The sequence below is a fragment of the Canis lupus genome, chromosome 26 (genome assembly GCF_048164855.1).
Source record: "Canis lupus baileyi chromosome 26, mCanLup2.hap1, whole genome shotgun sequence".
Taxonomy (NCBI): Eukaryota; Metazoa; Chordata; class Mammalia; order Carnivora; family Canidae; genus Canis; species Canis lupus.
Window position 1 is genome coordinate 28,785,787 of NC_132863.1, and position 13,923 is coordinate 28,799,709.

General features: G+C 50.3%; 1 protein-coding gene across 1 annotated transcript in view; it reads right to left on the reverse strand.

Moving 5' to 3' along the window:
- KIAA1755 (KIAA1755 ortholog) overlaps window positions 1–13,923 on the reverse strand; it is a 40,366-nt gene that overhangs the window by 20,343 nt on the left and 6,100 nt on the right. Inside the window, exons 2-4 of the mRNA XM_072800995.1 lie at window positions 8,524–8,721; window positions 3,839–5,177; window positions 3,151–3,339 (exon numbers count right to left, since the gene is read on the reverse strand). Coding sequence (XP_072657096.1) covers window positions 3,151–3,339; window positions 3,839–5,177; window positions 8,524–8,721 — 1,726 coding nt within the window. The remainder of the gene's footprint in view (window positions 1–3,150; window positions 3,340–3,838; window positions 5,178–8,523; window positions 8,722–13,923) is intronic.

Genomic DNA, 13,923 nt, shown 5'->3' on the forward strand with positions numbered 1-13,923 from the left:
CCTGTTTAGATGCCACCTTCTCCAGGAAGACCTCCTCCCTGCCCTCTATAGAAGCCCCTCTTCGAACCCAGCCTCCTACAGCAAATGTAGGCTGGGTTTATTAGGTCCCACAAGACTAGGGCTCCAGTGTACACTGGCTCAAACTCATCATATCCCAGCACTCAGCACAGAATTGGAACAGATAATCAATGTCTGTGACTGATGAATGTGTAGATTATGAGAATTGTGCCTCTCAGACTTCCATGCGCCTGAGGATCATGCTAGAATGCAGATTCTGATTCTGATCAGGTCTGAGAGTCTGTGTCTCTCCCTAGCTCCAAGGTGATGCCCGTATGGTTGGTCCCCAGACCACACTTTGAGTAGCAGAGGGTTCCACACTGGGACTCGGCTATCAGCTCATGTGTCTGGTTCCCCAACAAGCACTGCCTGGAATTGGGTTTGCTCACCAGAGCTAGCTGGGCACGCAGATGCTGGCTGCGTCCACTGGAGTGATGGGCAGTTGTCCACCTGATGTGCCTTGAGCTCCAAGGCCCTTCTGCCCCAGATGCCTCCCTTGTCTGACCGCTGGAGCCACCAATACCATTAGTGCCTCGGAGCCCTGGCTCAGAGCTGCGCTGTTCACACTGGGTTCTGAGTCTCAGGTGGAAATAGGGACAGCAAGTTGGGGGAGGGGGGCGTACCAAAAGTCACCAAAAAACTGTTGCACCTTTCTGCAGCATTGTTCTCTCCCAGTCTGGCGGGAAATGGTGAGTGATTTAACTGGCAAGCAATCGAGAGCATTTTTTAATATCAAAGCAAATATGAATGTATTCTTTAGTAGAATACAAAACGAATAGAAATTTTAAAGACAAAAAGGATTTCAAAGATACGTGCAATGCAACTGAGAGCTTGGGGTGAAGTCTCAACCCCTATGACCTTGTTCACTTTTTTCTGTATTCCAGGTTTCTCCATGCAAAGCCTGAGAAGCCCTCTCCAAAGGCTGGGTGCCTGTGGTAGTAGAGTGGTTGCAAAGATACCCACATCCTAATCGAGAGCCCTATATGCCAGGTTACCCGGCAAAGGGACTTTGCAGATGTGATTAAAGCAGGACCTACAGTTGGAAGATTAGCCTGGATTATGCAAGTGGTCTGATCTAACCTAATCATGTGATTCTTAAAACCAAACACCTTTCCTGGCTTCAGGCAGTCAGAGAAAGGTGTGAAAACAGATGGGCAATATGCCAGCATGTCTTATGCTGGTGGGAATGGTCCGAGAGAGGAGAATCTTGCCTCAGGGACATCTCTGAGTAGGTGAGCAGGAGCAGAGCTGGGAAGAAGTGAAGACATGATGAAGGTGGAGAGGGAGGTTGAGAAGGTAGTTGGACCAATAGGTTGAGGGTCTGTGGGACTAGAAGATTATTAAAATTGGGCCGGTGGGTGAGCCAGAAAGAGGGGCAGTGTACTGTAATTCTGGGGGTGGCATGGTGTGAGGAGCCGGTGGGAATGATCACCGAAGGACAGGATCACCAAAGACAAGGAGATGAAGGGAGGGAATGGAAGGGGCACCTACATGGAGAATATTCATTCACTCAAAAAATTCTTTTTGAGCACCAGACACTGCTCCAGCCACCCGGGACCCATTAATGTGTGTCGCAAGTCCAAAAATTACAAGTCATTGTGGAAAGTGACAGTGAGCCAAGTCCTATCTGCTTCCACTCCTCTTACATAAGGAGGAGCCTGAGGCTCAGAGAGGGCAAATGATTCTTCTGAGATCACACAGGAAGCTGATAAAAATGGTCTCCTGCCTCCTAGAACAGGGCCCTTTGATGGATAAAAATCTGAGCGCTTGGAACACGACAGCCCTAAAAGGACTGTGAGACCCTTTGTGTACAATTAATGTGGGCAAACACAGCAGGAGTTTCAACAAAGATGACCAGGGAGAGGACAGGCAGTGCCTCCTAGGAGCTTCAAAAAGACAGAGCAGTGTCCAGGACCCTGCGGAGATGTCAAAGTCTATGAAGTAAAATAGAACTTCAAGACAGTAGGTCACAGAAAGCGCTGTGGTCTCTCTTGCCCCTGGACATTTGCACATCCTGTTCCCTCTGTCCCGAACACTGTTCCCACCCCTTCACCTGGATAACACCTGGTTGTGCTCTAGGACTGAGCTTCCTATTGCTTCTTCCTTCCTCCCTGACCTCTCCTCCACCCCACGCCTGAGCCAGGGTGCTCCTGGGTCCTCCCACAGCCCCCTGTACTGCTCCACAGCTGCAGTTTGTTTACACAAACAATAACCTGTTGCATTTTCTCTACCATGAGGATAGAGACTTCTTGAGAGCAGAGCACACATCAGACTTGTTCCCCAGTGAATCCGCAGTACTAAGCTCAGGGCCTGGCTGTGCACAGCAGGTATTAAAGAAATATTTATTGCAAAGATGAATAAATATTCAACAGAAGTGATAGCACCTTCTCTATCGGATGCTGGTAACACCCCACTCAGATCCCCTCGTCATCAGAATACCCATCGCCCCCTGTTTTCTGTTGGCTGTATTGGCTCACAAACGTCCCCACCTCTGGGGAATTGCCCTCAATGGAAGTGGATCACGGACTCACCCTGCATCGCCATCTCAGGCTCAGCCTGGGTGGATGACCAACAGACCCAAGCATATGAAAGACCAGTCCCCTACACCTTAAAATGGAACCAGCTCTGTCGTGTAATTCATACTCCAGAGCTTCTCGTGGGGTCAGGCCACATCCTTGCTTAGCTCCTCCCCTGCCCTGTCCTGCCTCCTTCACTCCCTTTCTCCTGAGACCAACACAACAAATCACTTTCCCAAAGATCCCTGTCTTAGGCCCTGCTTCTAGGGAACTGACCTAACGCAACCACCCTGGTTGTGCCACTGAAAGTAGGATGAATGGATGGATGGATGGATGGATGGATGGATGGATAGATAGATGGATATCTAGAAACTGCTTTCATATAATCAAACTCCTTCAGTGGAAAGATGAAGAGCCTGAGTCCAGGGAGGCCTGGTCCAGAACACAAGCCTCCAGGACCTTCCCTGTCTTCTCCGTACCCACCAGCATCAAGGATGCTCAGAGACCCGCCCCCCACTCTGGCCTCCACCCCAACACCCTCCACTCCCCCTCCAGCTGCCCCATGATCCCCGAGGACCTGGCAGGCATGCTATCCTTGACTGGAAGAGCTCCGCACTCAGAGCCCCAATCCTGGGCTCCAGCCCTGGGGACTCCTTGTCCAGACTGGGGCCTCTTTCTGGAGGGCCTTCTGGGAAGCCAGCCTTTTCCCCAGTCAGTGGGCCTGAGTCAGCGGCTGGACCAGATGTTTTGGTCTGAGTTGTTCCAGCTGGGGAAGAGCAACAAAGAAAAGGGTATTAAGCAGAATATGGGTTTCCCCACAAGAAATGTCTTCTCTTGCACCTTCTGATTGCTAATAACAGCTTATTGATCTCTTACCATGTGGCGGATGTTATGCTAAGCTCCTTTCTATTTTTTTTTTTAAGTTTATTTGTTTATTTAGTCATCTCCACACCCAACGTTGGGCTCAAAATCATGACCCGGAGATCAAGAGTTGCATGCTCTACCTACTGAGCCAGCTAGGTGCCCCTAAGCTCCTTACTTCTGGTGTGTCTTTGAACCTCAAAACAACTGTTTGAGGCAGGTAAGACCCACACTGCATGGAGGAGACCTTGACTAAAGGTCAGCTAGCTGGTGTGGGGCCGAGCTCAGTGTGGACTCAGGCCAGCTCAATACAGCTCAGCTCCAGATTCATGAGATGTCAAGCTTTTTGACCTGTCGCCTGTGCACTAAATCCTGACACATCCCTGAGTGAGCAGGCACCTTACCTTTCCCCAAGCACTTGGCTCGGTTGGGTTTGGGAGAGTAGAGCGAACACAAGACTTTCCAGGGCCCGTCGTGCTGGGGTGAGGCTTTCTCAGGGGGCTGGGGGGCTTGCCTTTGCCCTTTCAAGAAAGAGAATCTGGGCCCAGGAGTGGGGGGTCTGGAAGAGGAGGTATGCTGACTGGGGTCAGTCCCAGGTTTGAGAAGACTCCCATGACCCTGTTTGGCCCTCTCTTCCACCTTGGTTCCAGGGGCCGGAGCAGCAGGAGGGGAGCACAGGTGCAGGGAGGATGCTTGTTTTGGTTCAGGCCTGGGCTGGACCATATTTTCTGGGTTTCCTAGAGGTCCCTGCATCTTGGAGGAAGCTGACTCATCTGAACCACCTGTCTCAAGGCCAGAAGCACAGGGCAGTGGTTTCTCAAGGATGCTGAGGTAGGGCTCTGGGGGCTGGTGTTCGGAGTCGTGAGTGGGTGAGTCAACTTTATGATTGACCTTTCTCCTGAAGCCCAAAAGGCAAGGCTCATCTTCTGAGTTTGCTGGCTTCTCACAAGCCCATTTTTTCAAGGAAGGTCCCCCATTTGTACCTGAGAGGGGTGGCATTCTTTGAGAGAAAGGGATTTCCTTAGTTTTGGATCGTCCCTCCAGGGTCCCCAAAGGATACCCACTGGATGTCTCCACTTCCCTACTGGGAGACCCTCCTCTGCTCTCCAGGAGGGCGACATAGTCTCCCTCCAAGTCCTGGATGGCCACATCATCCATCCTATAGGGCACCTTTGCAGACCTGGCTTGCTCCACCTTGATGAGTCCTGGGTACTTGTTTCCATATGTCCTGCCCTTACCCTTGGCCAAGCTCTGGGTAAGCAGCAGCTGGCTGCCTGGGGCCCGGGGCTGGGGCAGCTCTGGGGGGCGGCTCAAATCAAGTGCCTCTAATTGAAGGGAACTCCAGGCCAGGGAGAGGACATTCACTGCTTGGGGTCTGTCATCCACAAACTCTGGGCTGGTTATCTTGGTCCAGGGCACAGGGGCAATCCCATCTTCTGAGGCTACCAGGCAGTTGTGTAGGGGACTTCCCTCAAAGTCACTGTTGATGGCCTCCAGCCACATTGAGGTGAAAAGTATCGGGTAGGATGACTCGGGAACAGGCTTTGTGTCCACTGTGCGGAGGTCCAAGGAGAGGCACTTGAACATGATGCAGGCCGACTGCTCCTCCTGGGGTTCGACTTGGAGGTAGAAGTCTCCCTGGCGCAATAGGAGGGGATTGAGGGGAGCCAGGTGCACCACGACCTCACCCCGAAGGCACAGGGGCCAGCCCTCATGCAGGAAGAGGCAGTGTGAGTACGGGGCCTGCAGACAGAAGGGTGATGTCAGAGAATCCTGTCTTGAAAGGCCCTGCCTGCCCATGGGTCTACTTCCTTCCCTCTTCCAGATGGGATCTGGGGCAGGTCAGGGATGGGGCCGGGGGAGGCAAGAGGGGCCCATCTCAGGGCCTTGTAAGTCACACAATCCTGAGAACAAGTGCCTCTCCTGCCTCGCCCTAGGCCTGACCCTGACCTTAAAAATGCTTGCTAGCCTTCTGGCCCAAGGGAGAAACACTCTGAATGGCAGGCACCAATTAGCAGGTGCCTTTCCCGTGAAGATCATCTTGCTCAGGTCATGATCCCTTCTCCTCATCCACCCAAAACTTCTCTCAACCAAGATCAAGTCTAAGGCCTTCATTTTGGAGCCAGGGAGACATGAGTTCCAAGGTTTGAATCGCTAATTTGTGCAAATTACATAATTGCTTCAAGCCTCAACTTTCCTATCTGCAAATAGGAATCATAATATGTATCATATGATTGCGTTGGTATGAGGATTAGGCGAGATATATCTAGATCAATCAATTGATTGATCTATCTACTTATTTATCAGCGCCCCACAGCACAATGCCTGGCTACATACACTAAGTGGATGTTCGATAAATATTAGTTTCCTTGTCCTTTGACACTTACCCTTTGAAAAACTGGGAATTTTTTATTAAAAAGTAAGACAGTTGCTGCATTTATACCATTCTCTAATTTTTAAGCGGAGAGATTACAGAGTGAAATCAAAACAAGACTGAGTGAAGAGCCAGGAAATTTGCTGGATGACCTTGAAAAAAAATCATTGCACTACTCTGGGCTTGAAGGTGTATTATTTATTTGTTTATGATTTACTTTTTATTTTCCTTTACTGAGTAATAACATGGCAGGTGAGGCAAAACTTTGTTTGTTCATTTGTTTGTTTTAAACAGGAGGTGCCAGCAAGTCTCTGTATAGGTAGACACAGCGGGGCATCCTGGAGCCAGTTGGACACAGTGATCCCTCTTGATGGAGCTGCTCCACTGGGCTGTGCGGGGACCCGCGTCCAACAGTGACACCATGTAGCAACAACAGAAACAACACCCCACCGAACTGACAACAGCTCTCTCTCTCTCTCTCTCTCTCTCTTTCTCTCTGAGAGTCCTGTGGATTGAGTAAACCCTGGATAATCTTCTATCGTTTGCATGCGTATGTGGGAGGCCTCTGCAGAATGAACCAGAAGCTCCCACTCATTAAGCAGGTGCTTCCTGGCATTATTAATTGGGCAGATACTAAGAACTGACCAACTCCTACCTCGAGTGGATAAACCAGTTCCCAACAGCTACACTGTAGGTTTGGTGATCCCAGGGAACCTTCATATCCGTCACCTCCACGAGTCTGTGAGTTCCTCTGCTACTGTCACTTAGCGCTCTGCTGTTGACAGCACGCGTTCTCTTGCCTTCTCATCGAACGAAGCAGAGCAACCCAGCAGCATTGTGCAAACAACAACGCACCACAGAGATGACGGTTACGATCAACTTATTTGAACCTCACAGTAAGTCGGTGGGGCAGGGAGTTTAGGCATCATTAGGGGATGAATGAGGCCCAAAGGGGTGCGAGGACTGGCTCAGAGTCACACAGCTGATAGCCGCATAAACAGGGCTTGTGCCTATGCCTTCACATTTGGAGTCATCTCTGTCTGTCCCTGGACTTCAGTTGAAGGTGCTGGCTGCCTCCGGATGCTGGCCATTACCAGGACCGACTTTGGGGCCGCAAGTTCTTATTTCCAAGGGAGAAAGGAAGTAGTGGGATAGTCACAGCCAACGGTTGCTCAGTGCTTACTGCAAGCCAGGCTCTGGGCCAGGCTGTGTGTATCATCTCTGTGAGGTAGGTACTGTGTTATCAACATTCCCACTTTCCCATTAAGGAAAATGAAGCTCAGCAGGTGATCCTGCGGCTCCACAGTGGTGGAGGCTTTGAACCCGGGGCACCTGACTCCTGCTGCCATGCTATTAATCCCACCCCCGGCTCTGAGGTGATATGAATTCATCTATATAATTATAATTAAGATTGCCTATAATTAAAAATAGAGAAATTAAAAGTTGTGACCCTTGTTCCTGGAAGAAATGGGGAAGGAGACCATGCAAATGCAATTTTAATGGCCTAAAAAGGGAAGCAGAGGGTTGAAGAGCTTATCATGGGGAACCAGTCAGGAGCGGCAGGATGTGCATGAAATAGTGTCAGGGTAGGTAAGTGGGAATTGGGAGCAGGTTTTTGGTGAGAATCTTCCTTCTCACCAGGAGCCATACTTTTTGCTCCTGAGGTATCATGTCCCTGATGCACAAGAGCCGGCAGGACCTGTGAACCTCTTAGTGATTCTGGAGGCAGGGGCAGCAGGGGGATGGGCATCCACAGCAGAGCAGAGCACAGTTGGCAACCCTGTGAAGGGTGTGGCCAAGTTCCTGCAAAGGGCGTCTGAGGGTTTGGTCTCCAAAGGCCTGTCCCCAACTTTAAAATAGTCACCATCTCTGACAGAAATGTAGGCATATGATGCAAGCCCGGCCAGCCCCGCTTTCTCATTTCTCTGGCTGCAGTGATTGGTCAGGGATGGACACAGGACCCAAGCCTGGTCAGTCAGGATCCTTCCCGGAAACTTTTCTATCTGCAGTTGACAGGGAAGTGTCCTTTCGCCTCTCTAGGACAGGAGCTGATCCCTGTCTTGTGGGGACATCGAGCCTATAAAAATGATGTTGGCAACCAAGAAGAAGCAGAGGCAAGAGACAGAAACCCCTTAAGAGTTTGGTCCATCAACCTGGGTGTCAAACTGAGGCCAGATCACCTCGAGTAAAGATCTGTTATTTGCAGCCAACGAGACTTATTTCAAACACTTTTCTTTCCACTTTGCCTTAAAGAGGTTCCCTGAGATCTGGGTTCAAAGACGTCTCTGGGGAAGAAAGTGAGTCCTGAGGCCTCAAGGGCTCCAGGAAAGATCTGGAACATTGTCTACTATTTCCACTGAAGCTGACCCACTTCAGCCAAGGCAGTCTGGTGATGCCCACAGTGCCAGCCCAGGGCAGGCCCCCAGGAGCTATCCCACAAGGATGCCTTTTAGCCAGGATTTACTCCCTGCTGGTGAAAGTATAAACATGGTTGACTCCTAGATACCAGAGAGCAAAGGGCCAAGTGAGCTTCCTGCTCCACCGGGGGGCTGACCCCTCCCTTTGGGCAGGCAGTGGTAGCTGGAGAATCATCCCACGTCCTCAGTTCTTGCTCTGACATAAGACACATACCAGCTCACTTCCTGCTCTGCTCATCTCCAGCCCCCTGGTTCTGGGACAGCTTGTCCCCCGGCCCCACCATCCCTTCCAACTTACACAGGCTGCTTCACGCACTTGCTCACACAGGCGCTTGGCAGGAATAAGGAAATCCAGAAGGAAGCTCAGCCCATCCCCCTGGAAGTCAGAATCCAGGAGACGGAACACCTGCCCCAGGATGGTGGGCGCTGTGGCCTCAAAAGGAGGATAGAGGCCTGCCAGGGCATGCTGGATGGCTGTGTCCAGGGATGGGGGGTCCTGTGGGGGATAGGAGGAGAGTGTGAAAAGTGATCGTAGCAGTAATAATAAGGGTAGTGGCCACTTCCCATGACCTTCCAGGCCCCATATGACTAAAGCTGCTCCTAGCTCATTGATCTCTTTTGTTACCCCTACCCCTCAGCCCTCTTCCACCCTGTTTCCTATTCCTGTAGCCACACTGGCCTTCTTTCTTATTCCTCAAACACACTAGGCATCATTCCACCTCAGGGCCTTTGCACTGGCTGCTCCCTCTGTCTAGAATACTCTTCCTCAAGACATCCTCATTCCTTCACCTCCTGTAGTCTTTACTCAATGTCATCCACTGGTTGGAGGTGGAGTGGAGGAATGGGGGGCATTCAAGTCAGGGTCAGAGGGAAGGGGAGGCCAGCATCCCCAGATCCTACCATCTGACTAACCTGCAGACTTACAGTTTGAAGCTGAGCCATCAGTGAAGCCCCACCTGCAGTCAACGTGCAGATGCATCAACGTGTAGGTGCATGAGTGATAATAAATAATTGCTGTTTTTTAACACCAAGTTTTGGGGTGGTTTGTTACACAGCAATAACTGATTGATACAAATTAATGTAATGGATATGTGAGCTCATAGATCCAGACTCATATAACGAGCTGCCTCTTGGATGCCTCCCCTAGATGTCCACCAGGCACAGATCATCAACACATCAAACTCAACTTAATACGTCCCTAAACCCACTCAATATGTCCCTATGCCCATGCCTCTACCCTAGTGATGACGGCACAGTCCAGTCAGACTCCCAGGCCAGATATACTCTTCCTGTATATAGGCCAGTATAGTGTCCTATACTCTTCTCACCTGCAGCAGCTCACCCACCAGCTCTGTTCTGGTCCCCTGTCCCTGCCCTGACCCAGGTCTCTGTCTCTTCCACTGAATCCCCTCCTCATTGCCATCCAACCTTTAGGCTGCCTCACTTCCAACCATTCTAGATTAGGAACCCACAGTGATCTTTCTCAAATGCCAACCTGACCATGAAAGTATCCCTGATGCCTTCAGGAAAGCATCGGCCTCCGGTCATCCAGGTCCCCTGAGATCTTCATAGCCCCTTGGCCTCTCTCATGCTTCAGCCACAGTGCTGCATGCATTCTCTTGCTTACCTCTGCACCTGAAGTTCCTTCCTCCTGGAATGCCCTCCACTTCCACTCCCTCTTCACCTGGCTAACTCCCTCTCATTCTTCGAGTCAGGTGAGGCCTCATTTGTAGCATGAGATTTTTTCTGAATTCCCTCCTCCACACCACCAGTGTGGAGCTTCTACGGTGCACCTATCATAGCAGTTCCCATGCTGATTGCCATCTCCCTCAAGGGCTCTGGGGTCCCCGAGGACAGGACAGGTAAACAAAATAGTGGCCCCCAAAGATGCCCATAGCCTAATCTCCAGAACCCGTCAGTATGTTACCTCATAAAGCAAAGGGGAACGGAAGCTGCAGTTGGAATAAGCATTGTGAATTTGTGAATCAGCCAGCCTTAAAATAGAGAGCGTGTCCTGGATTATCCAGGTGGGTCCCATGCAATCATAAGGGGCCTCCAAAGTGTGAGAGGATGCAGAAGAGGCGGGAGTCAGGGGCAAAGGTGACATCGGAAGAAGGACCCAAGAGAGACCATGTTGCTGGTTTTAAAAATAGAGGAAGAGCCCAGGAATGTGGGCTGTTCCCAGCTGCTGCAAAAGGTGAGCGGATTCTCCTCTGGAGTCCCCCGGAAGGGGGCAGCCTGCCAACACCTCGATTTGAGCCCAGTGAGCCCTGTGTTGGGTTTCTGGTCTGTAGAGCTGTGAGATAATAACCGTAGGCTGCTTTGGGCTACGAAGTCTGCGACCACGACCAGCAGCCCTCGAAACTGCCACAGCGGGCGGCTCCTCTTCCTCCAGGGCCTCGGGCTCCTGGCGTGGGGCCTGGGCCAAAATACCTGCTCAGGAAACGCTGTGGGAGGACAAACAGAACGTCCCTCTCTGAACCACAGGTTTTCCCATCTGTCAAACAGCCTGGACAAGACCGGAGGTTTCCAATCAGGTGTAGTATTAGAACCCACGAGTTACAATCTTCAGTTCTTAAGAAGCCCAGGGGAGGCCGTTCAGGTTGGCCCAGACTGGTTGTAAGCTCTGGGCCCACCTGTCACTGAGGGATGCAAAGGAAGACAGGAATGAACGAGAATCCAGCATAAAGGGAGCTTATGTGGGGCAGAAAAATCATTTTTACAAATGAGGTCCCTTAAGAGAGGGAAATAAAACACTGTCTAACCCCCAGCGAGTCCAATGCCAGGAGGCCATAAAACAGGGGGCGCTAGCCTGGGGCAATTGGAGCCCCAGTACCCACACAGCACTGGGCACAGGGTAGGGTCCCCACCACCGTTTGCAGAAGCAATGAATGTCTGTCTACGGCCCGCATTCTGAAGGAAGAAGGGTCTTGCCACCGACATGGCGTGAACTCAGCGGGGACGAAGTATTGCAGGTACTTGATGTCCAAAGCACGCGTGCCCAGGAAGGGCTACGTTCACATTGAGATGCTAGGCAAGGTTGGGCCGGGGACATCTTCAGTTAGCAGAACAGGGAAAGGCTCATCTGGCCTGGCCACCTCTTCTAGTGCTCTTTCCCTCCAAAGCAAGGCCAAAACCCCAAGAGGTACCCTCCACTGACGCAATCCTTGAGGACAGCAGTGGGAATGGGGACCCAGAGACAGAGGATCTTGTCTGACATCTGTGAACACATGGACACACTAAGTCAATTAAGGCAGCTCCCCTCCCCCGCCCCATGCCTTCCCCACCCTACCCAGCCTCTCCGGGGCATTTGCTTCCTGAGTTCCAAGTCACTGTGCCACCACCTTCAGTAGGTGCTTTCCTTCTCAGGGCCCCTTTCCCTGAGTGCACGCCTAGATGAGCTAGGTTTGTTTCCTTTTGTTTGTGGAAATTTAATCATTGAAGTTTAGCATATGAATCATATGAAGTTTAGCATATGCCAGTACCATTTGTACTATTAGCTCTTACTGGTTGGTTTGTTTTTTTCAAATCACTCACTTTATTTATTTATTTTTTTAAATTTTTTTTTATTTATGATAGTCACACAGAGATAGAGAGAGAGGCAGAGACACAGGCAGAGGGAGAAGCAGGCTCCATGCACCGGGAGCCCGACGTGGGATTCGATCCCGGGTCTCCAGGATCGCGCCCTGGGCCAAAGGCAGGCGCTAAACCGCTGCGCCACCCAGGGATCCCCAAATCACTCACTTTAAAAAAAAAAAAAAAAAACCTTACAGAATTGCATTGTAAATGGAGACCCTATGCCACCATACTGGTTATGAGAATGCAGCCAGACTGCCCAAGTTCAAATCTCGGCTCTTGCCACTTCCTGCTTATGTGACTGCCAAGTTGCTTAGCTCTCTCTGCCTCAATTTCCTTACCGGGAAAACCGGGACTTGCGAGGTATGTGCCTGAAACGATTGATCAAGACCGAATGAGGTAAGACACGTAGGGTCTCTCTACAGGACTAGCACTTAGTAGGTGCTCATTCAGCAACAGCCATTGCTGTTATGCTTGTGGCCAGTACTGTGGTTATTATAATGGTATTACTTTACGTGGAAAATCATCAAGTGGCATGTACAGAATGGAACTCCAAAAATAAGCCAATGATGCATTGGGCAGTTTTTGTATTATCTTATTTATATAAATATATTTATATTTATCATATGTATTTATCATTATAGCCACAGGATATACCTTACATTAGTATATATTTCCATAAAGTAACATATAACTATAGAATAAATAACACTTATTATATAAAATATATTTCTTTACTGGTCTAGTTCTATACAAATAAACTATTTTTTAAAAGAAAAAGTAAGTAATGAGAACAAATACATTTTCCAAATTAAATTCTAGGACAGGGGATCCCTGGGTGGCGTAGCGGTTTGGCACCTGCCTTTGGCCCAGGGCGTGATCCTGGAGACCCGGGATCGAATCCCACATCGGGCTCCCGGTGCATGGAGCCTGCTTCTCCCTCTGCCTGTGTCTCTGCCTCTCTCTCTCTCTCTCTGTGTGACTATCATAAATAAATTAAAAAAAAAATTAAAAAAATAAATAAATAAATTCTAGGACATCTGGTCACCTCCTAAAGGCTCATCAATTTTCTCTCTTTCTTCCAAAGCAAGCTTGCCACGCATTAGAAAGGTGGTGAAGACATCTTATTTTGAGAGGGGGGGGGTTTCTTTTGGGGACCTCAGAACACCACAGAAATATTTAAAGGGATTGAGTCTCCCACCCACACGACTCCATGTTACTTAGCTCCAGTCTGTGACAGCCTGTGTCCCGACTACGGTCTGTGTGCCAACCTCCGAGCAACACTGAGCTAACCATCTCTGTCTTGTGTGCCTCAGTTTCCTCATCTGTAAACAAGGATTCTAGAGCCTATCCTATCTTGTTCAGATGATTCTTCTGCGGATACAGGGAGATGATGGAGGAAAGGTAAAGGTGCTGCTGCCTTTTTTGGGATTGTCTTTTTGTTTTTATTCCTCCTGTCAAAGCTGGAGTCACCGCCTCTGTGTGAAGACATGTTCCCCTTCTGACCCCTTTCTGAATCCACTGCTGTCACCCCAAGAATAACAGCAGCTTCTCGGCACCTGCCGTGTACCAGGCCCTGCACTCACATTCCCTGGCTTAGCCACACAATGGTCCTGGAGCAGAGGGAACATCCTACTCTGAAGCTGATCAGGTCTAAGACTGCAGAGAGGAGAAGAAAGGCTGCGCCAGGATCCAACCCAGTCTTGGCCAGTTGGGTCCGCCCTCTTCCCCCCACACCCCCTGCCCCCGCCCCCTGGGGCCTTGCCCGCCCCCCTCCTTGGCCACCGGCAGCCACCAGCCTTCGGGGTGGCCTTCCCAGCGGCCTCTCCTGCAGTGTTTCAAGCTGTTTACTTCTCGCAGACTAAAGCTCGCAGATGGGATGCCTTTGGCTTTCACAAATGGGCTCAGTGGCCACACACTATAACAATTTTAAGGGGCAGCCAGTAAAAAACAAGAATGTTCCAAGTTAATGGGACTCCAAGCTCTTGGCCAGACCATTACCTGCTACAGGCCTGAACCCCAGGGGTTCATAAGCTATCCAAGTATGAGGATAAGCACACAGTAAGGAGCCCAGGAACCCGCAGGAAGGAAAGCTGGCCACTCTCCACTCAAAACCAATCGG